The sequence below is a fragment of the Lepisma saccharinum genome, chromosome 1, assembly GCF_977018435.1.
Source record: "Lepisma saccharinum chromosome 1, izLepSacc3.1, whole genome shotgun sequence".
Taxonomy (NCBI): domain Eukaryota; kingdom Metazoa; phylum Arthropoda; class Insecta; order Zygentoma; family Lepismatidae; genus Lepisma; species Lepisma saccharinum.
In genome coordinates, this window is record NC_139229.1 from 71,125,376 (window position 1) to 71,148,682 (window position 23,307).

At 39.4% G+C, this 23,307-nt stretch overlaps 1 protein-coding gene across 3 annotated transcripts in view; it reads left to right on the forward strand.

The window, feature by feature from the left end:
* The window catches only part of LOC145996373 (inactive pancreatic lipase-related protein 1-like), a 102,536-nt gene that overhangs the window by 45,677 nt on the left and 33,552 nt on the right, over positions 1-23,307 (forward strand). For all 3 annotated transcript variants that reach the window (XM_083132809.1, XM_083132810.1, XM_083132805.1), the window contains 6 exons: positions 1,288-1,401; positions 5,132-5,394; positions 10,582-10,822; positions 12,843-13,073; positions 20,012-20,266; positions 23,112-23,223. In XM_083132809.1, the coding sequence (XP_082988935.1) occupies positions 1,347-1,401; positions 5,132-5,394; positions 10,582-10,822; positions 12,843-13,073; positions 20,012-20,266; positions 23,112-23,223 (1,157 nt within the window). In that variant the 5' untranslated portion in view covers positions 1,288-1,346. The remainder of the gene's footprint in view (positions 1-1,287; positions 1,402-5,131; positions 5,395-10,581; positions 10,823-12,842; positions 13,074-20,011; positions 20,267-23,111; positions 23,224-23,307) is intronic.

The window sequence follows — 23,307 nt, forward strand, 5'->3', positions numbered from 1 at the left end:
GCAGCCAAGGGATATTGTGTGCCAGAGAATTCCACAGCGAAAGAGTTGATTAACATAAGGTAACTCCTCCCGAGTTCCAATCCCGGCCAGGGCATTGATGTTTCTGAGTGTCCATTCATCAATTTCATCACATCATCCATCACATGACACAAAAGCGAAGAAAAATAAAGCCAATGAATAAGAATGTCCCGAATTTAATAAAGGGACACCGACAAAGAACAACCATACCCAGGCCGGGTATCGAACTCGGGACCCCTTACGTCTTAGCACACTCTGCTAACCACTCTGTCACGACACATCGACCTCGATGTTAACGACATCGGCGATACTGCTATTATCATTATCGACAATACCGATAATAATGAAATGAAAAATGTCGCCATTCAATAGTTAATTTACAAGCTAAAATTATTATTTGCAAGATTATCTCCAGTAAGTGTCAGCACACAAGTCATAATTTTAACCTAAGGAAGATAAATTCAATTTATTACATAACAGTCTAACAAGAAAGCTTTTGTAGCGCATTGAGACATTTTTTTGCACGCAACGGACAAAATTATAACACCATATGTTAGTGGTACAGTCACGGACACTTCTGGATTGTAATAACTCCATTTACTTTCAATTGGATCGCTACAACCCAGAAGTGTCCGTGACTATACAAGAAGGATAGATAAGGATAATAGATGTCTCTACTTTTACAGACAGTTACTATGCGGTAAATAACCCACCATTTCCCTATATATAAAAAGACCTTATTATAATAAATTTCAATTCCTTTCTTTGAAAACTGAAGATAGAGTACGGAAACAAGGACCACATAAGGATCAATTCTTGTCATATAATTATGAGAACGCTCTTCGGATTTTCTTTATATTGTTTCCCTTATGTAGTATGCATTGTTCTTAAGTATTAAAATACTTAATATGAAGCTCTGGTTATAAAAATGGGAATTTTATGGTGCATGTTTCGTCATATTTTCTATTTTTTAAGTTATAGGTCATTTTTTGATCATTTTTCGTGATTTACGTCTTTTTCTCGTCTGTTTTGCGTAATTGCCAAAATAATAATGTAATTGCATTACGTTTCACTAACTCATTTTTAGCCAGGAACTTACATTTATTGCTTTGATGTCGGTTATTTTTAGGTCATCAAAATCCGGGCCCTAATAACACAGATTGATTTGATTACAATTATATAAATATGCACCTTCTGAGTTGTGAAAGAATTTCACGTAGTGTTTGGTAACTAAACTTTTGTTGAAATTCAGTTTCTTCTATCTTTCAGTTGCGTTTTTCTTCGTCCGATGGGAAGCCAGGAGGGTGTTGGTCATTCTGTCACGATTTATGTACCCTGAGAATGGAACAGCGCCGCGATTTCTCCACGAAACGGTATGCTATGGTAAGTGCAAACAGCAAAGCTCTTCATTAGATTTTACCAGTGGGAGGGGTGCAATCGTGGGGGTAAAGAGCATCAATTTTTATCCTAAAAACTTGTATCACTTTCCTCCAAAATTTTCTTTTGTTATTTGAAGAAAAAATGTCAAATACCAGACAAGACTAATGTTGGTAATTTTATTTTTCCACTTTACAATACATTTATTCATAATAGTTTCATATTGCAGTATAGTGCAAAATATTGAAGATTATATTTTTTTAATACTTATTATATAATATATAAGAAGCATGAAGTGTTCCTACATGTCCAAATATATGTATGTGAGTCACCGTGTGTGTATACATGTTCTCAGTGGCAGCAATTAGGGGTGGAAGGGCAGTTGCCCCCCACTTCTTGTCACTGTTGGCCTTGCACTATGCTAAACCTTATCTACCAAGGGAAAGTGAATTGTCCTTGCCCCCCCCCCCCCAGTTTTAGAACCCAATCGCCGCCACTGTATGTTCGCAAGACCAAGTGAGGCGCGAGTGGGATTAACGCTGTAAGTAGCTCCTACCCTTCACTGCACCCTGATATTTAGGTGAGGAGATCCGTAAATCATCCTGTGTCCCTCTAGAGATAGCTAATATATCTATGGCGTTCGGGGAAATTGATTGATTGATTTGGTTTATTTTACTTCGCTTTTCTGCCACTTGATACTAATCGCGAAGATGAGAATGAGTGATGATGTGATTAAATGTACGAAGGAACACTCTCAAAGAACACGCATACCCAGGCCGCTATTCGAACCAGGACTCTACAGTGCGCTGCCATGATTACTTCACCACAGAGGTCGGCAGGGTCTTTAGCCCACCCAAGGCCCCCTAAATCTGGATCTGGCCTCCATGCATATACTCGGTGTGATTCATACATGTAGCATAGGATGGAGATCGACCTGGCCTTCCCCTCCCCCTAATACTAAGTCCAGCCGCAGGACTTTCGTTTTCCCATTGGACCGGCGGAAGTGCGCCTTGATAAAAGCTGCTCTCGATTGCTCTTTCCGATGGAGGCAGAAGGCGAATTGAGGACACAGGCTCCGACCGCTTTCGGGTCGGCCTTCGTTTCGGCAATGACCTTCTTCGGAGTTGCCACGCGGGATGCCAACTTTCTATTTCTTCCGGTTCGGGTCTTCCATTGATTCGCACATTTGTCTTGCCTTTCTACAGTGGCGTAGCGGTCGCCCCCGCAATCTCCCGAGGTGTAGGGGCCCCGCAATGTTATCTCTGCGCTCCTGAAATTTTATATAATTTCAGAAATTCAACAGATAATGTAGGTTATTTTTTAAAAAAATACGAAATAGATAAAATGCAGGTCAACAGACAATGACAACATTTGAACTCGAGATTTACTAAGGTGAGCACTAAATAGAAACGCCTGAACGGAAAACTTAGAATATGTATCAACAGAGTTAGTGAAATATACGAGTCAATGGACACCACAAATAACTTCACGACTGTTTTTATTTATATTTACTTATTTTCTTTCATGTGGAAGGTGGTCGAGTGGGTTCCCAGTAACAAAACATAAGACAATGTCTGTGATAATAAACAGGGGCGTACTGGCTTAATCAAAGGGACCCTAGCAACTTAACCTGTAGGCCCTCAGAAATGCCGTATTAATTTACTTGCTCGCCGATGAGGTATTTTCATCTCAAACCCTTATACATAATATACCGCTTGTCGGAACTTTTTAGAGTATAAATTGTCTGCAGTTATGAATCCAGTAGGAAGATTCAATTACTCACACAGTCTGTTTTTTATTGCCACACAAACAAGAAAACTTGGTAATTCATGAACTTTTACCACTAATATTAGTTTCATGTGTGATATTTAAAATGTAACTTCGGGGGGGGGGGGTCCAAGCTCTTTCATATTCAAATAAGAACTAAGACAAATTTCCCACATACCTGTTTAGTGTTACAGATGTTTCGACCTTTAGCTATGGTGTGACAAGGTAGTTCAATTCTCTTTTAACTGTTAAACACTTCGAAGGAGGGGGGTGTAGCTAACTGTCGTACGTTCGTTACCCTCTGACGTCATCGATGATGTATATAGGCTGTAGTATTTTCGATAGTTTGTTTTACTAAGGGGCCCCAATATTTTAGTTGCAGGGAAGCCCCAGGTCACTGCGCTACGCCACTGCCTTTCTACTACAGTTCTACGTCATTATGAAAAACGTAGATGGCTTCTGATTTGATACCAGTGTGCGAATTAATGGGGGGATGCCGGGATTTCCCCTCACAAGAGAATTATCCCTGCAGAAGATTTTTCTATCCCTGCTAAGAATGCTTTTACCCATCCCCCCTCGCAAAATTAAGGCTGAGCCGATACCGATGCATCGATATCGGCCGATACTAGTGGTATCGGAAAGTATCGTTTGGACTTTCTTTACCGACACCGGATGACCATTATAATAGTCTGACATTTTGGACTATCACTGGTCCGCAAAAATGCCATGTGACACTTTCGCAAAGTCTAATTATTATAAATTCGAAGTTGTGTGTGAAAACTGGACTTCATGATTATGTAACTTGAATTTTAAAATCATGATGATATGTGAGTTTTATGTGACGTCAGGATGTGCACAGCCGCCATGTTTGCGGACAATTTTATTTGTCGTTCGCAAGAAAATAACCACCAAGTAGCATTCGTTACATCTGCACCAATTGCGCGTTTGTTTTAGATCACGAATGTCTGTGTTACGTCACGCGTATGCTTACAAGAATTGGCTTCAATCACGGCTGCTCGAAGCCACAATGCAACAGTTTGTGACGTAGGTAAAACACACCTATACATACAATTTGATTGGAATATTGACACAACAATATTAATCAATATTTTTGAACTACAAGATTTGGGTTTCGGATATCTGATCCAGGATTCAAGATTCGAATATCGGATCTAGGATTTGGGATTCGTATAGCTGACACAGTATTCGGGATTTTGATATCTTATCCGGATATGGATATCTGATCCGAGACTCGGGATTGTACGGCGTGTCCAGATATTATTCACTCCATAAATATTGTCCAAAAAATACTTTATATGCAAGTGGAGTGGAGGTCGTTAGTAATAACATTAAGAACATCTAAAAAAAATGTCCATGTAGTTGGCAACACTCGGTACCATCATGCATTGCAGCAAAACAGTAAAGCAGTGAAAAAAGGCGACGCAGCAAGAAAAGGCAATGCGTGTGTTGTGGTTGCGAGAAACAAAATCTGCTTTAACTGTTCAGCATCGTTGTAGAAAAGAATACAAGAAGGATGCACATACGAAACAATAATTCCACGCAATAGAGTTAGGGACTTGATTGAAGTCCAAGGTCGAGGAGGCTGTAGCACGTGGAGTGAATTCAATAGACTTGATATAGTGAATGACACTCTGGGTGTCCATGTAGAGGTTTATAAATAATTAGAAGTATGTTCCCTAAAGATTCTTTGAGTCAATGAATGCAATTCAATGTCTGTTTTCGAGAAACTTTTTACAGTAAATATATTTTTATCTGTTATGGGGTGAATAATTTATGGACACCCTATACATCTGACTCAAGAGTTGGGATTCGGATTTTCATGCCCAAGCCTTCTCTAGACGAGACCATGACGAGAACGAGAAAAACTCATCTCGTCTCGTCCGGGGCCCATCCTCAGTGCCAAAACTACTTTCTTGCCGATATAAATAAACCCTTCGTTTCGTTTCAGATTACGTCGGCTGCTTTTCGACGGAGGACACATTCGCCAGCTTGGGCATGCTGCCGGAAGATCCGGAGTTGATACAGAGCAGGTTCCTTCTCTACACCCGGAAGAATCCTCTGGAACCGGACGACCTGTTCTACACGAATTCCAAGTCTCTGGCGGGAACCAACTTCGTGTCGAACAGACCCACCAAAGTCATCGTGCACGAGTTCGGAGGGAATGGGAACTCCTCATGGGTCAGGGAAGTGCGGGATAGGTTCCTCATGCTGGTAAGGAAATAATGATGTTGCCTCTGTTTTGCTCCTTAATTTGTTTCTCTTATTTTTCTAAGTTTTCTCTTGTCATTGCTTCCTCTCTCTCTCTCTCTCTCTCTCTCTCTCTCTCTCTCTCTCTCTCTCTCTCTCTCTCTCTGCCTGTCACTTTTCCACTTACTTTATTTTTTCTTTCTATTGTATTATTGTATTTTCCTTCCCCCCCGTCTTACTATCTCACTCTCTCTGTCTCTCTCTCTTTCTCTCTTTCTTCTGTCTCTGTACGTCTGTTTTCTATTTACTCCTCTCTCCTTATCTCCCTCTATCTCTAATTACTTCCTGTTCTTTCCTTTCTCATTTATCTCTTTCTCTCTCTGTCGCCCTTTACACTTTTCTTAAGCCCGAATCACACGGAACTGGATTTCCAGTAGGAATGCCCTAGTTGGCTTTGGACTGGCTACCCATTTGCTAGTTTTCGCCTCACAGGATACTTGTTACCGTACTTGTCGATAGACTAGAATTTGGCTCAAAAAAATGTGGTAATCAATGCGTACCGAACAAGCTATTTAATGAACTAGGGTATGCATATTCATACACGAGATTCGCAGGATTCATTAAAAAATAATGCAACATTTAATACACTTGTAATAATAAAGATTTTCATTTTCGGCTAATCATATTTGTCACGTACACATCTCATCACCTTGCATAAATACCTAAATATTAATGAACTAAACACAAATGCACTGCACGTCATCTCCTTTTTTTTATCGAGAAACTAACCAAAACAGCCAACACTCGGAAACCACAGACAAAAGAACTATCCCTTCAAATCTCGCAGATTATCTTCACATGGCCAAACTGTGCTCTGATTGGCTGTTCCACAGAATCCAGTCGAGAAAAGCCAGAAGCAATTAGAACATGTCCTATTCCTCCAAACCAGTCAAGCAGCCAGCCAGCCAGTCACCACATCCGCGCAGGTAGCCAGTTCAGCGCCAACTAACTGGACATCCAGTTCCGTGTGATTCGGCCTTTAGTTGCTCTATCTTTGCTGTCATTCCTCTCTATTTCTCTCCTTCTTTCCTTGTCCGTCCCTCTTTCTCTTTTGTCTCATCTTTGTCCCTCCTATTTTACCTATCTTCTTCTTTTCTCTCTATATGCTTTCCCTTCTCTCTCTCTCTCTCTCCGTCTGTTACGTTTCCTTATTCTATTTCTCTCTCTGCACGAATTTTATTTTATTTTTGTTGTTCCAGCTTTCTAAATCCATTTACATTTCTTTATGCCAGCCTCTGTATCAGAGTAGTTAGCGTACAACACCACTATACTCTGTCCCAGCTAACTGTAGAGCAGGCAAACGAAATCAAGTCTCTGATCAAGTAGTGACGGGAGACGGCTCCGCCAATGAACACGTGAGAGGAACGGAATTGCGCTGGGGGGAAGCGACTGCCTCCCCGGCAGCGTGTTCTGCTTCCCTATAGCCACTCAATTTTCCTCGCTTCTCTGGCGCTATGCGCGGCCTTGCTCCAAAGTTAGCTGGGACAAGGTTTAGACCAAAGTTTTTAAGTTCGAATCCTGTATATTAATCCCATCATCAATCAGTTCATCGTCCATCCACATCATCGCGATTAATATAAAGTAGCAGAAAACTATCGGAATGTAACCAAAACTGAAATCAGAGTCACTATATGCTCTGTACAGTGATTGAAGATTATGGATAAATTACTGGGTGTGGTCAATTTTAAATAAAAATGTTCATATGTCAGGGGATTTTGTGGAGTTTCCCGCTTCTGATTGCTTATACTACACAAGATGCTAAGAAAATTTGGACTGATTCTATCTGTGAAATGTGGAATAGAGTACTGTATGGGACCACTTGTACTCGTTTGAGTCTCCCACGTTCATTCATTAATTAATTCATTCATACTTTATTGGTTACAGCCGTATACCAGCTCTACACCAAGTGTCCAAAAACATGTCATTCATGTAACATGATACTGTTACATCAAATTACAAATTTTTATTATAGCTATACAGTTTTCATATACATCATATATCTACATCAATATCATGCAAAATCTAAAATTGATAATAAATACAATTGTTATATCTGGTGACTATATCAAGTTAGACATTTTGAATATTTACAATTTCCATATGTCTATATTAATATCATGATAAATCTAAAAATGATAAATACAATTGTTACATCTGGTGGCGACATTAAAGATGCTTAAGAAGTTGGGAAAGGTATTCCTTTTTTTTAATTAGATTCTTGAATAACATCTCCCTCTGAGTGGTATAAAGTGGACATTGAAAAATAACATGATGAGCATCTTCCTGATCTAGATTGCACTTACACATAGGTGCATTAACTACATTAATTTTATATAAATGGTGATTTAAACGTATGTGACCTGATCTCAATCTTAGTATTAAATCTAAAAACTTTCTCGGTATATTAATTGTATAAAACCACGGAGTCTTATTGTTTAAATTTAGTACATTTTTACGTGAATGACCCATATATGTAAATTTTTGTTTAACCAATATCTCCCAATCAGAGTGTCTCACGCTCGAGTGTATGCAATGGAATATCATTTTAATGTGACAATAATTGCACATATCAGCCCACAATCATTTAATTCATTTACATATACTGTATAGCACTGTGTATTGTTAAGATCGACAAAACTACATTTTAACATGGAGATAATGACTATGATCACTCAAGTTTCAATTTCACTGCGTCTCTCACTTCACGATCCATATTTGAGCTCCCACTATCACAGACAAATTACGGTTATACGTGTATTACTAGGCTTCGAGCGTGTACCGCTCGTTTGGCCTGTTCGAGCATTATTCGCTAAAGTGAAAAAGCTCTCAATTCCGTACGCTATCTAGCGTCGTCCGTGTGAACTATTTGGCGCTCGAGCAAAATCCTCTCCCTGCAGCACTCTAATGCTATGACATCAAAATATTGTAATTTTTTTCACTTTAAGCTCATCGCCCACTGAAAGGCGGAAACAGAACGCAACAAACGCGTTTCCGGCGTCTGAGTGGGCGATAACCTTTAAGATAACCTGCACGTAAATTCCGGCTTTGGTTCCGTGCGTTTCCCTGTAGTGGGCGTTACAACATTTCATTTCAATAGAAGCAGACAACAGAAGTTCTGTTGCCACGTTTCCCCACGTTTCAGTGGGCGTCAAAGCTTTACACGGCAGAATTCCATCTTAGCAGAAGTGTTAAGAAGAAAGTAACTGAAATTACTTCCTTTTGTTAAACTAACTAACTCTCTAGCCTTCTTGAACCCGAAGGTTCATGGCTACATCAATACAGGCCTTCCATCTGTCTCTATCCTGAGCAAGATATACTCTATGTGATGATCAAAAATATCCGGACACCAGGTAAAATGTGTGTTGCGCATAGTAGGCCACTCTATGGTGCCATCTACAGCGAGGTGAGGCAAGCAGGGGATCACTACAGGCAGCATAGTGCACAAGACAGCAGAATGGATCGGTCGAAGGAACTTACAGACTTTGAACGTGGTGAAGTGATTGGGTGCCACAGGAGTAACATGTCAGCGCGCGACATCCCGAAGTCCACTGTCGGCGATGTGATAGTAAAGTGGAAACGTAATGGGACGTGTACAACCGCAAAACGTTCTGGCCGAGCGTCCATGTTGACAGACAGAGACCGCCGAGTGTTGAATAGGGTAGTACGAGAGAACCGGCAATCAGCGATCGCCACCATCACACAAGAATTCCAAACCAGGGCTGGATGTAATCCTAGCAGCATGACTGTGCGACGTGAGGTACGACGACTCGGTTACCATGGACGAGCGCCTGCCCATAAGCCCCACATCACCCAACGAAACGCAAAGCGCCGCCTCGCATAGTGTAAGGAGAGGCGCAACTGGTCGTTAGAACAGTGGAAATCCGTGATGTGGAGTGACGAATCACGTTATACCATGTGGCGATCTGATGGTCGTATGTGCGTGTGGCGAATGCCTCATGAACGACATTTATCATCCTGTGTTGTGCCGACAGTGAAATTCGGTGGAGGTGGGTTGACGTGTGAGCATGTTTTTTTTTTTTTTCTGGAAGGGGCTTGGTCCCCTCTTTGCTTTGCACGGTACTGTGACGGCACATCATTACGTTGACATTTTACAAACGTTCGTGCTGCTTAACTTCGAAGAACAGTTCGCGGATGATGATTGCGTGTTTCAAACGACAATGCGCCCGTCCACATTGCGAGCCGTGTGGGACAGTGGTTTCAAGAGAACAACGTCCCACTTATGACCTGGCCTGCGCAAAGCCCCGATTTGAATCCCATTGAACATCTCTGGGATGTTTTGGAACACCGACATCGTACCAGACCATGCCGACCAACATCCACTGCTCTTCTCATCTCGGCACTCCGCGAAGAATGGGCCGCCATTCCCCAAGATACCTTTCGCCACCTGATTGCCAGTATCTTGCGAGAGTGGAGGCTGTCATCAAGGCCAAGGATGGCCCCACACGGTATTGGTTGCCAGTGCATCCTATGGAGGATGCTTCGAACTTCACGCCCTAATTCCAGTGAGTGTCCGGATATTTTTGATCACACTCTTTTCCATCCCTACCCATTTCCTTTAGACCCATCTCAACGTTGTCCCTCCATCTTCGTCTTGGTCTTCCTACAGGTCTCTTACCATCAGGTTTCCGAACAAGAATCCTGTAAACTCCTCTTTTCTCTCCCATTCGTGCCACATGACCTGCCCAACTAAGTCTTCTTGATTTAATCAATCTAATAATATCTGGACATAAATACAAATTATGTAGTTCTAGATTATGTAACCTTCTCCACTCACCTGTCTCCTCATCCCTTTCAGGTCCAAATATTTTCCTAAGGATGTTATTATCAAATACTCTCAATTTATGTTCTTCTTTCAATGTAAGGGACCAAGTTTCGCATCCATATAATATTACAGGCAAAATTACTGTTTTGTATATTTTAACTTTTAGTTTCTTAGATATTAAACGAGAAGACAAAATATTATGAAGTGAAAAGTAACATACACTTCCTGAATTAAGCCTACTTTTTATTTCCATTTTAATATCCTTTTCATTTATTAGTATTACTCCTAAGTACTTGAATTAGGAAACTGTTCAAACGAATTGTTTTCAAACGCTTCCTTTTAAAGCGATTCTAATCGTCTTTTCACAGAATGACGTCAACGTGCTGGTGGTGGATTGGCGGCGAGGAGCAGCGTATCCCGACATCCACCAAGCGGCGGTCAACACGGAGTTGGTGGGCCGCCAACTGGCCAAGCTCCTCCACTACATGGTGAACGCAGGGAGCAACCCGACAGATTTCCACCTTGTGGGTTTCAGCCTTGGAGGACAGGTCTCTGGGTTTGCAGGTGCCATGAGTCAGGCTCTCGGATTCAAGGTGGGCAAGATTACAGGTAAGCGATTGCAATCTTTCAGAGCTTGAACGACCTCTTGTGACAGGTTCAGATCAGCCAGGAGATAATCTGTTGGAATAATTGATTGATTGATTGAGTTGGTGTTTTAAGTCCACTTTATGCACAGTAAGGATAAATAGGACTGGACCTACAGGTTAAATTGGGGTCCGAACCACTATGTGCTTCCACCGAGTATCGAACCGGGGACCCCTTCATTACAAGGCAACGACGTTTCATTGTTTTGCTTTATTTTATTTCGCTATTTTTTGTGCCACTTTTGGCTAATTTTGCGAAGATGGGGATGACTGATGACATGATGAAATTGATGAATGGACACTCACAAACATCCATGGCCATGCCGGGATTCGAACCCGAGACCCCTGGCGTCGTAACGCGATGTGGTAACCACTCCGCCATGGGTGCAGACTACACAAGGCGAGGACTTGTTGGAATAATTGATTCGATTTTGTAGATCTGTACTGTTAGTCCATTTTTTAGCTCCCACCCTCTGGATAGCGGGAAAACAACAGAACTGAAATTCACCTCCCCGATGACGTAATGGTAACGTCGTCGCCTTGCAATCAAGGGATCCCGGTTCTATAACCGGTAGAGGCACATAGTCAGTGGCGACGATTAAAGGGGGCGTGGGGAGGCAGTTGCCCCCCGCCTCACTTTTGTCCCCGCACTATGCTAAACCTAATCTACCATGGAAAGTAAACTGTTATCCCCCCCCCAGTTTTGGCACCTTTCCCCTCCAGTTCTGTAATAGAATTTCCGCCATTACTGGTTCGCAGTGATTAATTCATGGCGTGGCCGAGAGGGAAAAATCCCTCCTGAAATTATATCCCCCCCGAAAATTTCAGTAACCTGGCAGAGCATTCGGGCAACAGCTAAGAAATTTAGCAACCATGTTCATTTTGTCTTCCTTTCATTCTCTTTAATTTAACGTAGAATGTACTATTTCTGGATTTTTCATAATAAAAAAAGCACTGATTCAGTCTTCTTTATAATTAAAAGTCAAAGAATTGAACGAATCAGCATTATCGTCCATTTTGATAATTGCTAAATTATGAAATTTGATGGATAGATCAAGATACGCTTCAAGCTTGCTAGAAGGTGTTAATTGAAGGGGACGAGGTACTCACAGAAAGTTTCATTGTTAAAATGATAATTAAACCTAATTACAATTAATTTAACTTAATTACATATCAGAAGTTAGAAACAATTGAAAAATATTAGAATTGTTTTATTGATATAATTTGATACCTATGACCAACCCCCCGTGAAGTTTGATCTACCATCCGGAGGAAAGTGGCTGAATTCAACACTGATGGTTTGAATCCCACTGTAGGTCCAATCGTAATTAGCCAACTGTGTATAAACTTGGACTTAAAACTCAAACTCAAAACTGTTGATTATATATATATATATGTATGTCCAGAGTATTACTCATAATGAAATTACTTGTAGCTTACACACACTTGCGGCAGCTCGTAAATACTTTTGCACTTATGCTGACACCTGGAAGACGGGTGGGAACGATTTTACACACAAAATTTTACCAGGGCATTTTTATATATATAAATATATATAATTTTCTGTTGGATTGTGGATTAATATTTTCCGGAGACTAAAGAAAAATTTCCCAGAGTCGATATGTGATGAAACTGATAAATGGACACACAAACACCCATGCCCAGGCTGGGATCCGAACCCGGGACCCCTGTCATCGTAGCGTGATGTGCTAACCACTCCGCCAGATATATATTTTTATAATGCTACGAACATACTGTGTAAAAACAATCAATGCAATGGCCTGTGTGTTTGTATGTGTATAAAAATTGTTATTCATTTATGCAATTTGATTGACCGTGACCTCGAAAGTGAAAGGTAATGAAAATGGGAGAAAATCGGACGGGGTGTCCCACATTACACCTTCCCATGCGTAAGATTTCCAATATTGGTTTAATTATACAATCATAGGCCAATCAATCATTTACATAGCTTTGCTTCTTTCTAGGTTTGGATCCGTCGGGGATATTTTTCTACGACAGGGGTGTGACGGAGAGAGGCCACCTAGACGCAGGGGACGCGGACTTCGTTGAAATCATCCACAGCAATGGAGGTTCCCTGTGGACCGGGGAGCTTGGTGTTGACATCCCGGTTGGTCACGTGGACTACTACCCTAATGGTGGGACCTACCATCCTGGTTGCACCCATGGCATATTGGAAGCCATGCTATATCCTATCAGTAAGATGAATTTCCAAACAATTATGGTTCAATCTCTTGGTTTTGAGCTGATTAAGCCCTTTATAAGTGGAAGCTCGATTTTACGATTTTCAAAGGCTAAGATGGAGAAATTTTAAATGCGGGACAATGTGAATACCATGCAAAATTTTAATAACATAAAGATTGAATGTGTAATGTATAGTGAAACCACAAGCAAAACAACCTGAGCAGACCCGCGACTCCTGTGCACCCTACTCCCGCGAGGAGGGGAGGGGGAGACTGGAGCATGCTTCCTTATGGCCCGAGCAGAACGTAAGAAGGGAAAGTTGAGCGGGGACTTTTCGTCCAAGGTTTTTTCCCCCTTGTGGTCGCTCTATAACATGTGAAATCCTAGAACGTAAAATCGGGGTTTCACTGTATTGTCAATAGTTGTTGTTGTTTATTATTATTATTATTACGTTATATGGCGCTATACTTCCAGAAGCATGCAACAAATACATGAAACTCAAAATGTAGAAACAAGAATTAATAAGATATATATATATATTATTTATTTATATGTATATATATAATTACAATTGACTAATTATCGAAAAAAATTGATTTAACTACAAGGGTGTAAAGTGTGAGAGGATGCCATTTATAGACCTTTCATATATCTACACTATTATATCGCTGTATCTACTGCCAGTGGCGTCATGAATTTTCATAACGGGGTGTTTTTATTTATTTTAAGACAGTCCAGTATTTTGACATCTATTCCTGCATTTGTTGTTCACTTTTAAGGATCCTGGACCAAAGGGGGTTTTGGCCCCTTCATCTAACCCCGTGGGTACGCCACTGGCTATTGCAGTTCTTAACCACACAACTACTACACTTAGAAAGATGTACTAAGTATACTGAAACTATGCAAATTAAAGAAAGAAAACTATTGAATTGAAAACTAAGACTAAGTTCGCAAAAAAGCTAATGCTTAACTGAAATTAGTGACAATGGTTTTGTATTAGCATACAGTGTTCATTGGAGGTTCATTGTCTAGTGCATTATACTTTTACATATTCTAACACATTTCAATATCTGAAAATGTGAGAAGAGGTAGTGCTACAGTGAGTAAACGTAGACAATATACAGGGTAATTCAAAATTAATGGTACAACTTTACACAGTTATTATGACGTTACTATTTATGATAGAAAATCAGACAGCGCATGAATATAAAGAAGAGCTCTGGAAGTTTTCCTCACATGACTCACATTATAAAGATTCAACATGGGATCCACGGAAAAGATCAAAATGATACTCAAGTACTTGCTATGCACGAGACAGCAAGTCGTTGTCAACGGTTTCGAAGTCACTAAAAATTCGCAGTTGTAACTTTGGCAAATCTTTCGAAAGGGTGAAACATATGCATTACTGACCAAAAGCATGCGCAAATGTCTTTGCACCATTGTGATTGAATCAGTTCTCGATAGCTCCAACACACTGATCATTAGCCATTTTGCGACATTTTGCTGGTGGAGCATCGGCTAAGCAGAATAAGCCCGCTAAGAATCAATAAAACTTCCAGAGTTTTTCTTTATATTGATGCATTGTCTTATTTTCTATCATAAATATACTGCTGGACAAAAAAAACCGGACACTTGCATTTTTTGTGATAACGCATAAATTCTGATTCGAAGGCTAAGTAAATGTTGCAGAAACTGAATTAAGTACGAATGCATAAACAAAGTCCGGGCCTATGAATGGTGCATATGGTACTACATGATCTGCCATACATTCTGTAATATATCATTGCAATTCGGATGTCAAATATTAAGGTGTCCGGTTTTCATTGTCCAGCAGTATAGTAACGTAATAATAACTGTAAAGTTGAACCATTCATTTTGAATTATCCTGTATTGTGTCCAATTAACATTCCATGCTAAAAAACTAATGATCAATAAAATTCATATTGAATATGCATCTGGCAAATTATCATATAACATACCTATCTATAAATTAATATGCGTTGATGGCAGTATTATTAACGAAAGCTGAAATTGTTTACCACAAGAGTTATTGAAGACATACAAGAAAATGAATAACGCTGTAGATCGGCTCACTAGATGTTGCTAACTCAATACTTTTTATTACACTGTTAATTGTATACTCTATATTATGTTCTTTTGCATAACATGCAACTAATTTATTTTCATTATAATTTAGTTTTAATGTCGTAACCCAATGCATCTGACGTAAAGCCATGCCTTGTGTTATATGGTTATTAATTTGTTATTAATATTATATGAATGTCTAGTTGGATTGTATATAATTCTTTTCTATATAATAGTGAGGCAATTCTAGTGGTTGAAATCTACCATAAACCTGGACTGCCCACTCCCCCCTTCAACTAAATTCTTCACGCAAATCATTTTGGACAAAGAAAAGTCAACACAAATTAATATAAGTTACATTCAGTGGCACAGGAACGGGAGGTAAAGGGGGTACATTGTACAGTCTCGGACACTGCTGGATTGTAATGAATACATTGACTTTCAATGGAATCGTTACAACCCGGCAGTGTCCATGACTGTACACCCCCAAAGTTAGGCGAGGAGTCCAGTATCCTTGAAAATATTTTGATCCGAATTGTACCCCTTGTACCCACCCTAAACTAATTTGACAGATGCAAGTGCTGCCACTCGTTTTTAGTAGCTAAATGCAAACAGTTTCCTTTGTCTACATTATCTGTAAACCTAGTATTCTACATTGTAGATGCAGTTATCTCGCTTGATCCGTACTATTGGAAAATTTATCAAGGACGTAAAAACTGTTTAAAATGTTGCAAAAGGCTGTAAAGCCTATATGTTCCTGTACAAGTTTCTAATACCTGTTAAAAATATCTTTAAAATTTTCATAAAATTTTTAAAAGAAATCAAAGAAAGAGAAAATGAATGAAAGAGAAAGAGAGACAGAAAGTAAACAGAGGAAAGCTAGAATAAAATAAAAAGAGAGAGGAAAGAGAGGTAAACAGATGGTAAAAGAGAATAAACGAAAGGTGGAGAAAGAAAATGAAAGAAGGTAGGAAAAAATAATATGAAAGAAACAGAGCAAGAAGGAAAGGAAGATAGAAAGAAAAGTAGGAAGCAGAGAAAAGAAGAGAATGAAAAAAAGGTGGACAAAGAAAGAAGAAAACAAAGAAAGGGAGGGGGAAGTAGAAAAATAAAGAAACAGATGGAGAAAGAAAGGAAGATAGAAAGAAGAAATAAAGTAAGCAGAGGAAAAGAAAGAATAAAAGATAATGGGAAATTAAGACAGGATGAAGAAAGAGTTGTAAACAGAGGAAAAGAAAGAATGAGAGAAAATGGGAAATTAAGACGGGAAGAAGAAAGAGTTGTAAACAGAGGAAAAGAAAGAATAAAGGAGAATGGGAAAATACCACAGGAAGGAGAAAGAGTTGTAAACAGAGGAAAAGAAAGAATGAAAGAGAATGGGAAATTAAGACAGGAAGAAGAAAGAGTTGTAGACAGAGGAAAAGAATGAATGAACGAAAGATAAACATAGAGAAAAGGAAAACAAGAAAGAATTTAAGAGAATCTTAACGTGCACATAATCGAATCAGACTACATGTGAAAGACTCGTCCACCATTGAGGCTACGCAAAGGAAATTCTTGCCGCCGCAAATTCCCCTTATCTCGGCCTACATCCACTACCATATTTCGATCTCTGGCCTGAAAAGAGCGGCAGTAGTGTCGAATGTGTAAAGCAGTGTGCAAACTAAAGGGGATTTCCCCCATAAAAAAATGTTATCCTCGGCAAAAGGACGTTATTTTTATCCCTGGCAGGGATGTTTTCATTCCCCTCAAAGAAAATGAGATTGAATCAATATACTACCATTATATTGTATATCATTACATCTTCGTCGCACCAATGCCAAAACCGCGAATATGCAAAATTTGACTTTTTCACCAAGTACATTTTCTGAATACTTTTCAATGACTGATTCCTATGCCAGAGTCGCACATGTGTATGATCACTCCAATGTGAGTTATCTTCAATTGTTAAAACACTTATGTTCTTCAAGAGAAGTTTCTATAATGCCAAAACGACGAATGTATCACATTTGTGAGTTTGGCGTTGGACTTGTAACAAAAGGAGCACATTCAGTCATCTGTATGTGCTTCAAGACAAGGTCCTACAATGCGAAAGCAACGAATGTGCCATGTACGTGAGTTTAGCATTGGACTTGTAACAAGGGAGAACAGTCAGTCGTGCTATTACAAGAGAACGCTTTGTCTAGTTTTTTCCTGCAATAATGTAAGGAAGGTACCATTATTGCGGTTTCTTTTGAACAAACAAAAATGTATTTTTTACAGGCAAGTGTTCAACGAGTACAATCTTGGGTTCTTCAAACAAAAAAAAAAGATGCATGTAAAAAATGTGTGGCTTATAACAACATGACCGAGGAAGAAAGAAAAATGCATGATGATGATTGTAAGCTTCACATGGAAAGAAAACTCCGCAAGGAAGGATAGGGATGAAGATAAAGCATTGTCTCATCAGGATTCAAACGTACTGTCTTTCAATTTTGACCTTCAAGCAGTCTTAAATACACCAAACGGACCGGCAGGTCCAATATTTTTCCTGCACAAATTGGCAACTTATAATTTGACAATATACAATTTGGGAAATCAGAATGCACACTGATATGTCTGGGATGAGACTCAAGGGAAGACAGGAGCTACTGAAATTGCTTCTTGTGGTTATAATTATGTGATGGCTCAATCTGAGGTAACTGCAGTCCGTATGATGTCAGATTGCTGTGGAGGACAACAAAAGAACTCTATTTTTGCTGGTATGTGCATATTTCTTTTAAAACGACATCTTTGCAAATCATAGATCATAGATTTTTTTGAAAGTGGACACACAGAAATGGAATGTGATTCTGTACATTCGGTGAATGAGAGGAAATCGAAACATGTTCCGGTTTACACCACTGAAGGATTGGTGCAGCTGATTCGCAGTGATTGTGAAAACTCTACTTCATGACGATTTTGATGACTTCAAGTCATTTTCTCAAGATCAAATTCCGAAAAAAAAAATCCATGGAGAAGCGTTTGTTGGTTGCAATATCGAAGAATGGAGACCAGAAAAAATATTCTTCAAGCTTGATTTCAATTCTGATTTCCACGAAGTCATCCTGAAGCAATCAAGAGGCAGACCAAGCGACGGCCCACTACGAAGGTCTACAATAAAGAACTTCCAATTGCTGAAGCCAAGTTACGGGACCTTCAAAAAATGTGTGATGACAACCATTCCTAGGGAGTACCATCCATTTTACAAGCCGCTGAAAAGCGACAAAACGGTTCGTGATAGCTTACCTGAACCTGATGAAGATGAAGATTCGAATTATGAATAATTATTGTGTCTTCTCTTATGTACTTTTTACAATACTATTTGTAACTTAATGCCATTTCTGATGTGTGTATTAAAAATGTATACCTAGAATAAATAGTAAAAACTATAAAAACTGGGACACATGCGCTCTTTGAAATTGTAACTATATTGTAACTGTAGAGTTCATAAAGACAATCCCAGTGCTTTAATTCTATAAAAATCCTTAAGGAGAAAAATAAAGGACATAATTTAACACACCATAAGTGGGTACAAATTTCACCAATGACAATATTTACCTAAATGTAAAACCTGATTTTTCTTGGGTCCTTGAATATTATAACCAGTTTATTTCAAAACTAACATTTTGCACATTCGTGGTTTTGGCATTGGAGCGACGAATTATAATGATACGTATACCATTTCTTCACTATCTAACAAACAGAATTGAAAAATAATTCCTGTCCATTAATAGTCCAGTCATCAAAGATTTATCTGCCGAAAAGTATGCAGCCTTGTGGATTAAACAAGAACACCTTTCTGTAAAAAACCAACCTCTCCGTGTCGAGACAACAGCAGGCTGTTTTCCACTTACGTTTTGATGTAATTTATATGCATGAAAGTGTTCACAAAAACTTGTAGGCAGGTTAGGTGGACGTTAAGTTTGAACACGGCAATTGAAATGTGGTCCTTATTTCGGTGTTACTAGTTCTAAAGGTCTTTTTCTGTACGAGTTTGTGTTTCCTTAGAATATAAATATACTAAATGTTTCTAAATTACGTGTAAATGTCATGAGATTTAATGACCTAGGTTAGAAAAGATGTTCTAAGGTACTTAGTGTTGTGTAAAGTGCTGCCACCTAGGCAAAGAACCGTAAAACAATAGTTTAGTTTACTAACGGGTAACGTATACAAATTTGCCCCCCGAAATAAAATCATAAATGAGCCACTGACTGAGCATCCCCCCCCCCCAAACCAAAAAGTTTAATTGTCACAGTGGTGTGAAGCTTGTATTTTCCGAGCATACAGACATCTTTGCGCTACTGTAGTCACAGGCAATAAAAACGAGACACCTAGATCCTGAAGCACTCGCTTCTAGTGTTGGGCGATATATCGTCCCCATATTTTAATAATATATATCGTGTCGGCGATATATCGTCACGATATTTTGACGATATATATCGTGACGAAGTATATCGTTACGATATTTTGACGATGTATATCGTGGAGACGATATATCGCCGATAGCACGATGCGGAAAAAAGTATCGTATAGTCTGTGACGATATATCGCGATTTCCGATATCATCCATCCCTACTCACTTCCCTGCAAGATGTTATGTGTGTTGCGTATCTCTACGGCGGTGATAGAAGCTGGCCTTAGAAATTTGCTATTAAAATCCACTCATCGCTCTAGCGTTAGACAATATATATAACGCCTTGTTAGGAAGCGTGTATTTCAGGACATAGGTTTTCAATTTTTATTGCCTGTGACTGTACGTCTGGTCCTGGTTCCAATGTAACCAAAACTAACTTAGGTTAGTTTACAGTTTCATATCTATGTTTACACGAAGTTCCTTGCTTTTCAGTGGAGAATGGTGCCCAGATCTATTGCAACCATCGAAGAGCCGTTCACATATTCATGGAGTCTCTCCGACCAGGATGCAAATTCGTGGGGTTCCCCTGCCCCAACATGGGAAACTTCTGGCGGGACTTCGTCCACGGGGGCAGCTGCTTTTCATGTTCCGATGGGTCCTGTGGGATTCTGGGCCGGGACAACAGGAGCAGCGTGGAGACTCCTAGATCACTGTACTTCGTAACGGGTCCCAATGAGCCGTTCTGCGGTATGATTCTTTCGATTCTTTAACCAGTTCTCTAGTAGTCTGTCATACATTTACAGGGCTGTTGTAGTTAAGGCTCGTACCCATGGGAGGAGCCATGGGGCCTATGCTCCTCCTTCAACTATAAAATATTTTAATGTGGACCTATAGTAAGTTTTTTTTTAAAAAAAAATTGCAAGAATTTCGATTTCGTCGAATCGCCTTTGAAAAACGTAGAAGTCCACGTTCTGCGACTTACTTTTTACAAGAGCATTTCCAAACTTGCTTTCGAATGAACCAGCCGACATTATATCAAAATAAAAAACCTAATATATTCGACAATCAAGTTGAATTGCTGTGTAGGCTTTCACCGCCCATACGAGAAATACAGCATACAAGTTGTGCTACGCGAAGCCAGTTTTCAGAGTATTTCATAATCGTTTAATATTTCTTCTCTTTCCAAATTTGATTGTTGTTTACAATGATTCTATATAGCCTATATACGCTATCATTTGTTTCTTAAAGTACGTAATTTGATCAAATCGAGTGGGCAGCTGTTACACAGACACACAAAGCACTAGCATATTATCATAGGCAGAGCCAGGGAGGGGCAACTCGGACACTAGTGTTGCCCACGGGACGAGACGGGACAGGCTTTTAAAAATTCGAGACGAGACGAGATTGACCATGTGTCATAAGACAAATGAATATTTTCGAGACGAGACAGCATTTCCACGAGACTCCACGAGACGAGACAGGCCAAAGTCTCGTCTCGTGGGCAACACTATCGGACACTCGCCCGAGTCCCCCCGCTTCAGGGGGGGGCCATGCGCCAGATAAAAATGTTTGTTTATGTACGGTTTATTACGAATTTACAGGACGCTGGTGCTACAAATAATCAACTAATTTTATTTTTCTAACATTTGGATCCATTTGGCATATAGGCCTACTTGAAAGTGCAATCTATTGAAATCATATTCTAAAAAGAGTAATCTACATGATTGGTTAGTTGATTTGGTGATTTAAGTCCACTTTATGCACAGTAAGGCTAATCGGGACTGGACCTACATTTTAAAGTGGAATCCGAACCACTATGTGCCTCCACCGGGTATCGAACCCAGGACCCCTTCATTACAAGGCGACGACGCTACCACTGCGCCATCGAGGAGGCCCTATCTACATGAAAATAGTTTTCAAATATTTCAATTTAATTGATTCATTGATTTAGTTTATTTTACTTCGCGTTTTGTGCCTCTTGGCTAATTTGCGAAGATGGGGATGAGTCATGAAATGATGAAATCGATTAATGGAAATTCACAAACAACCAAGCCCGAGCGGGATTCGAATCCGGGACCCTTGGCGTTGTAGCGCGATGTGCTAACCACTCGGCCACAGGGTCCGGCATATTTCAATTTAACAAATTCCTTTGGAAATATTATTTTATATGAAAGAATGTAAATTCACTATAGCGTCAAAATTCAACGAAAAGTAAATAAAACAGAATAGTTGGAGGAGTGGCACATCATTAATAAACATTAATTTAGCCTCCCATAATTCTCAGTTTTAATCTTCAGCATGTTCTACTTACTGCTCTTAGATAATAATAGAAAATACATAAATAAAATGTAATAATGTTCTATTTTGATTATAGGACACCTCTACTTCACGCTAAGGTACAAAAATCTGATTTGTTCAGACTTCTGAAGAAAGAAAATGGTTATTGGTCCCGCGAATATTTTATGCCCCAGGCCATAGGCGTAAGTTGGATGGGGCAAGGGGGCACTTGTACCCTCAAAATTTTCAGGTTTATTACTTTTGTTAGCCTCATGGGATTCGAGGATTAAAGTACATAATAAAGAGTAATACTTGTGTTCTTGGAAATGTAACAGTTATTTAGTAAATGTTCCCGGACGCTATTTTGAAAACTTTCGGGTCTGCCCCCCCTAAATTCAAGTCCCAGGTTCGATTCGCCCCCCCAAAAAAATATTAGGCCCAAAGGTACGCCCACCCACCTAGGGCCGGCTTTGATTATACGAAACAAGAGAAGTGCTAATAATTACTAAATAATTAATAGCCATCTACTGGAGCATAGGAAAAATGGGTATCATGTTAAAAAGAAGACATTAAGGTCCAGGGGATCAGTATCAATTATGGGATTATTACTCTTTTTGTAATACCACCAAATTTTCCCTGCAAACTGGCTCTACAGTACAACATTATTTTGCTGTTCCCATTTACTATATATAACTACTTCTACTAAATTTTCTTCTCCCTGCTATCCTTGCTAGAGTGTCAACTGGAGTATGAATTCGTTATGTTGAAAAAATTAATCTGATTCAAAACTTTCTTAAAACCTGCGCAAAACTACACCTAACCCAAATATCATTCTGGCACGGGGAAATTTTCGAATTGGAAATTTTGCTACTACACCTTAACAGACGTCAATAAAGAGTAATATCAATCAGATTGCATCACACCAATGAACTACGTTAGCTAAACGCTACGTCACAAGAGTTTGTCGAGGAACATATACTGCACCAATTGTGAACATATAAAGAACTCGGACCTGTCTTAAATTTTTCTTTGTTTACATTAAATATCAGGTTATCTAATAAACATTTCATTAGAAGTCGTATTTATGCATTGTTCCTCAGAATAACTGTACCTTGATGTACAATAAATATCATTGTTATTTGTTTGTATATATATGAGAAAAGAAATTAAGCATAAATTACTTGAACAGAATCATATAAGTATTCTGAATGAAAGTGCCATCTACTGCCACTTACAGTAACTACTATTACACTCATTACAACGTATGTATTTTTCATGGAATGTCTTTGTTCTTAAACCAAATCTTCCATTCCAGGGTATCAAATCCAAGCGAAACTTGCTACCTCCTCAAGTAACAACGCGACATACGGGTCTGTACATGTGAGACTTAGTAATGGATCTGCAGGAATTGATTTTAGATTAACAGAGTAAGTACATTTCTATTTATTATTATAATTATTATTACTGGCTATGGTAGAATAGACTCCGACCTTACTACAGTAGGGATGACG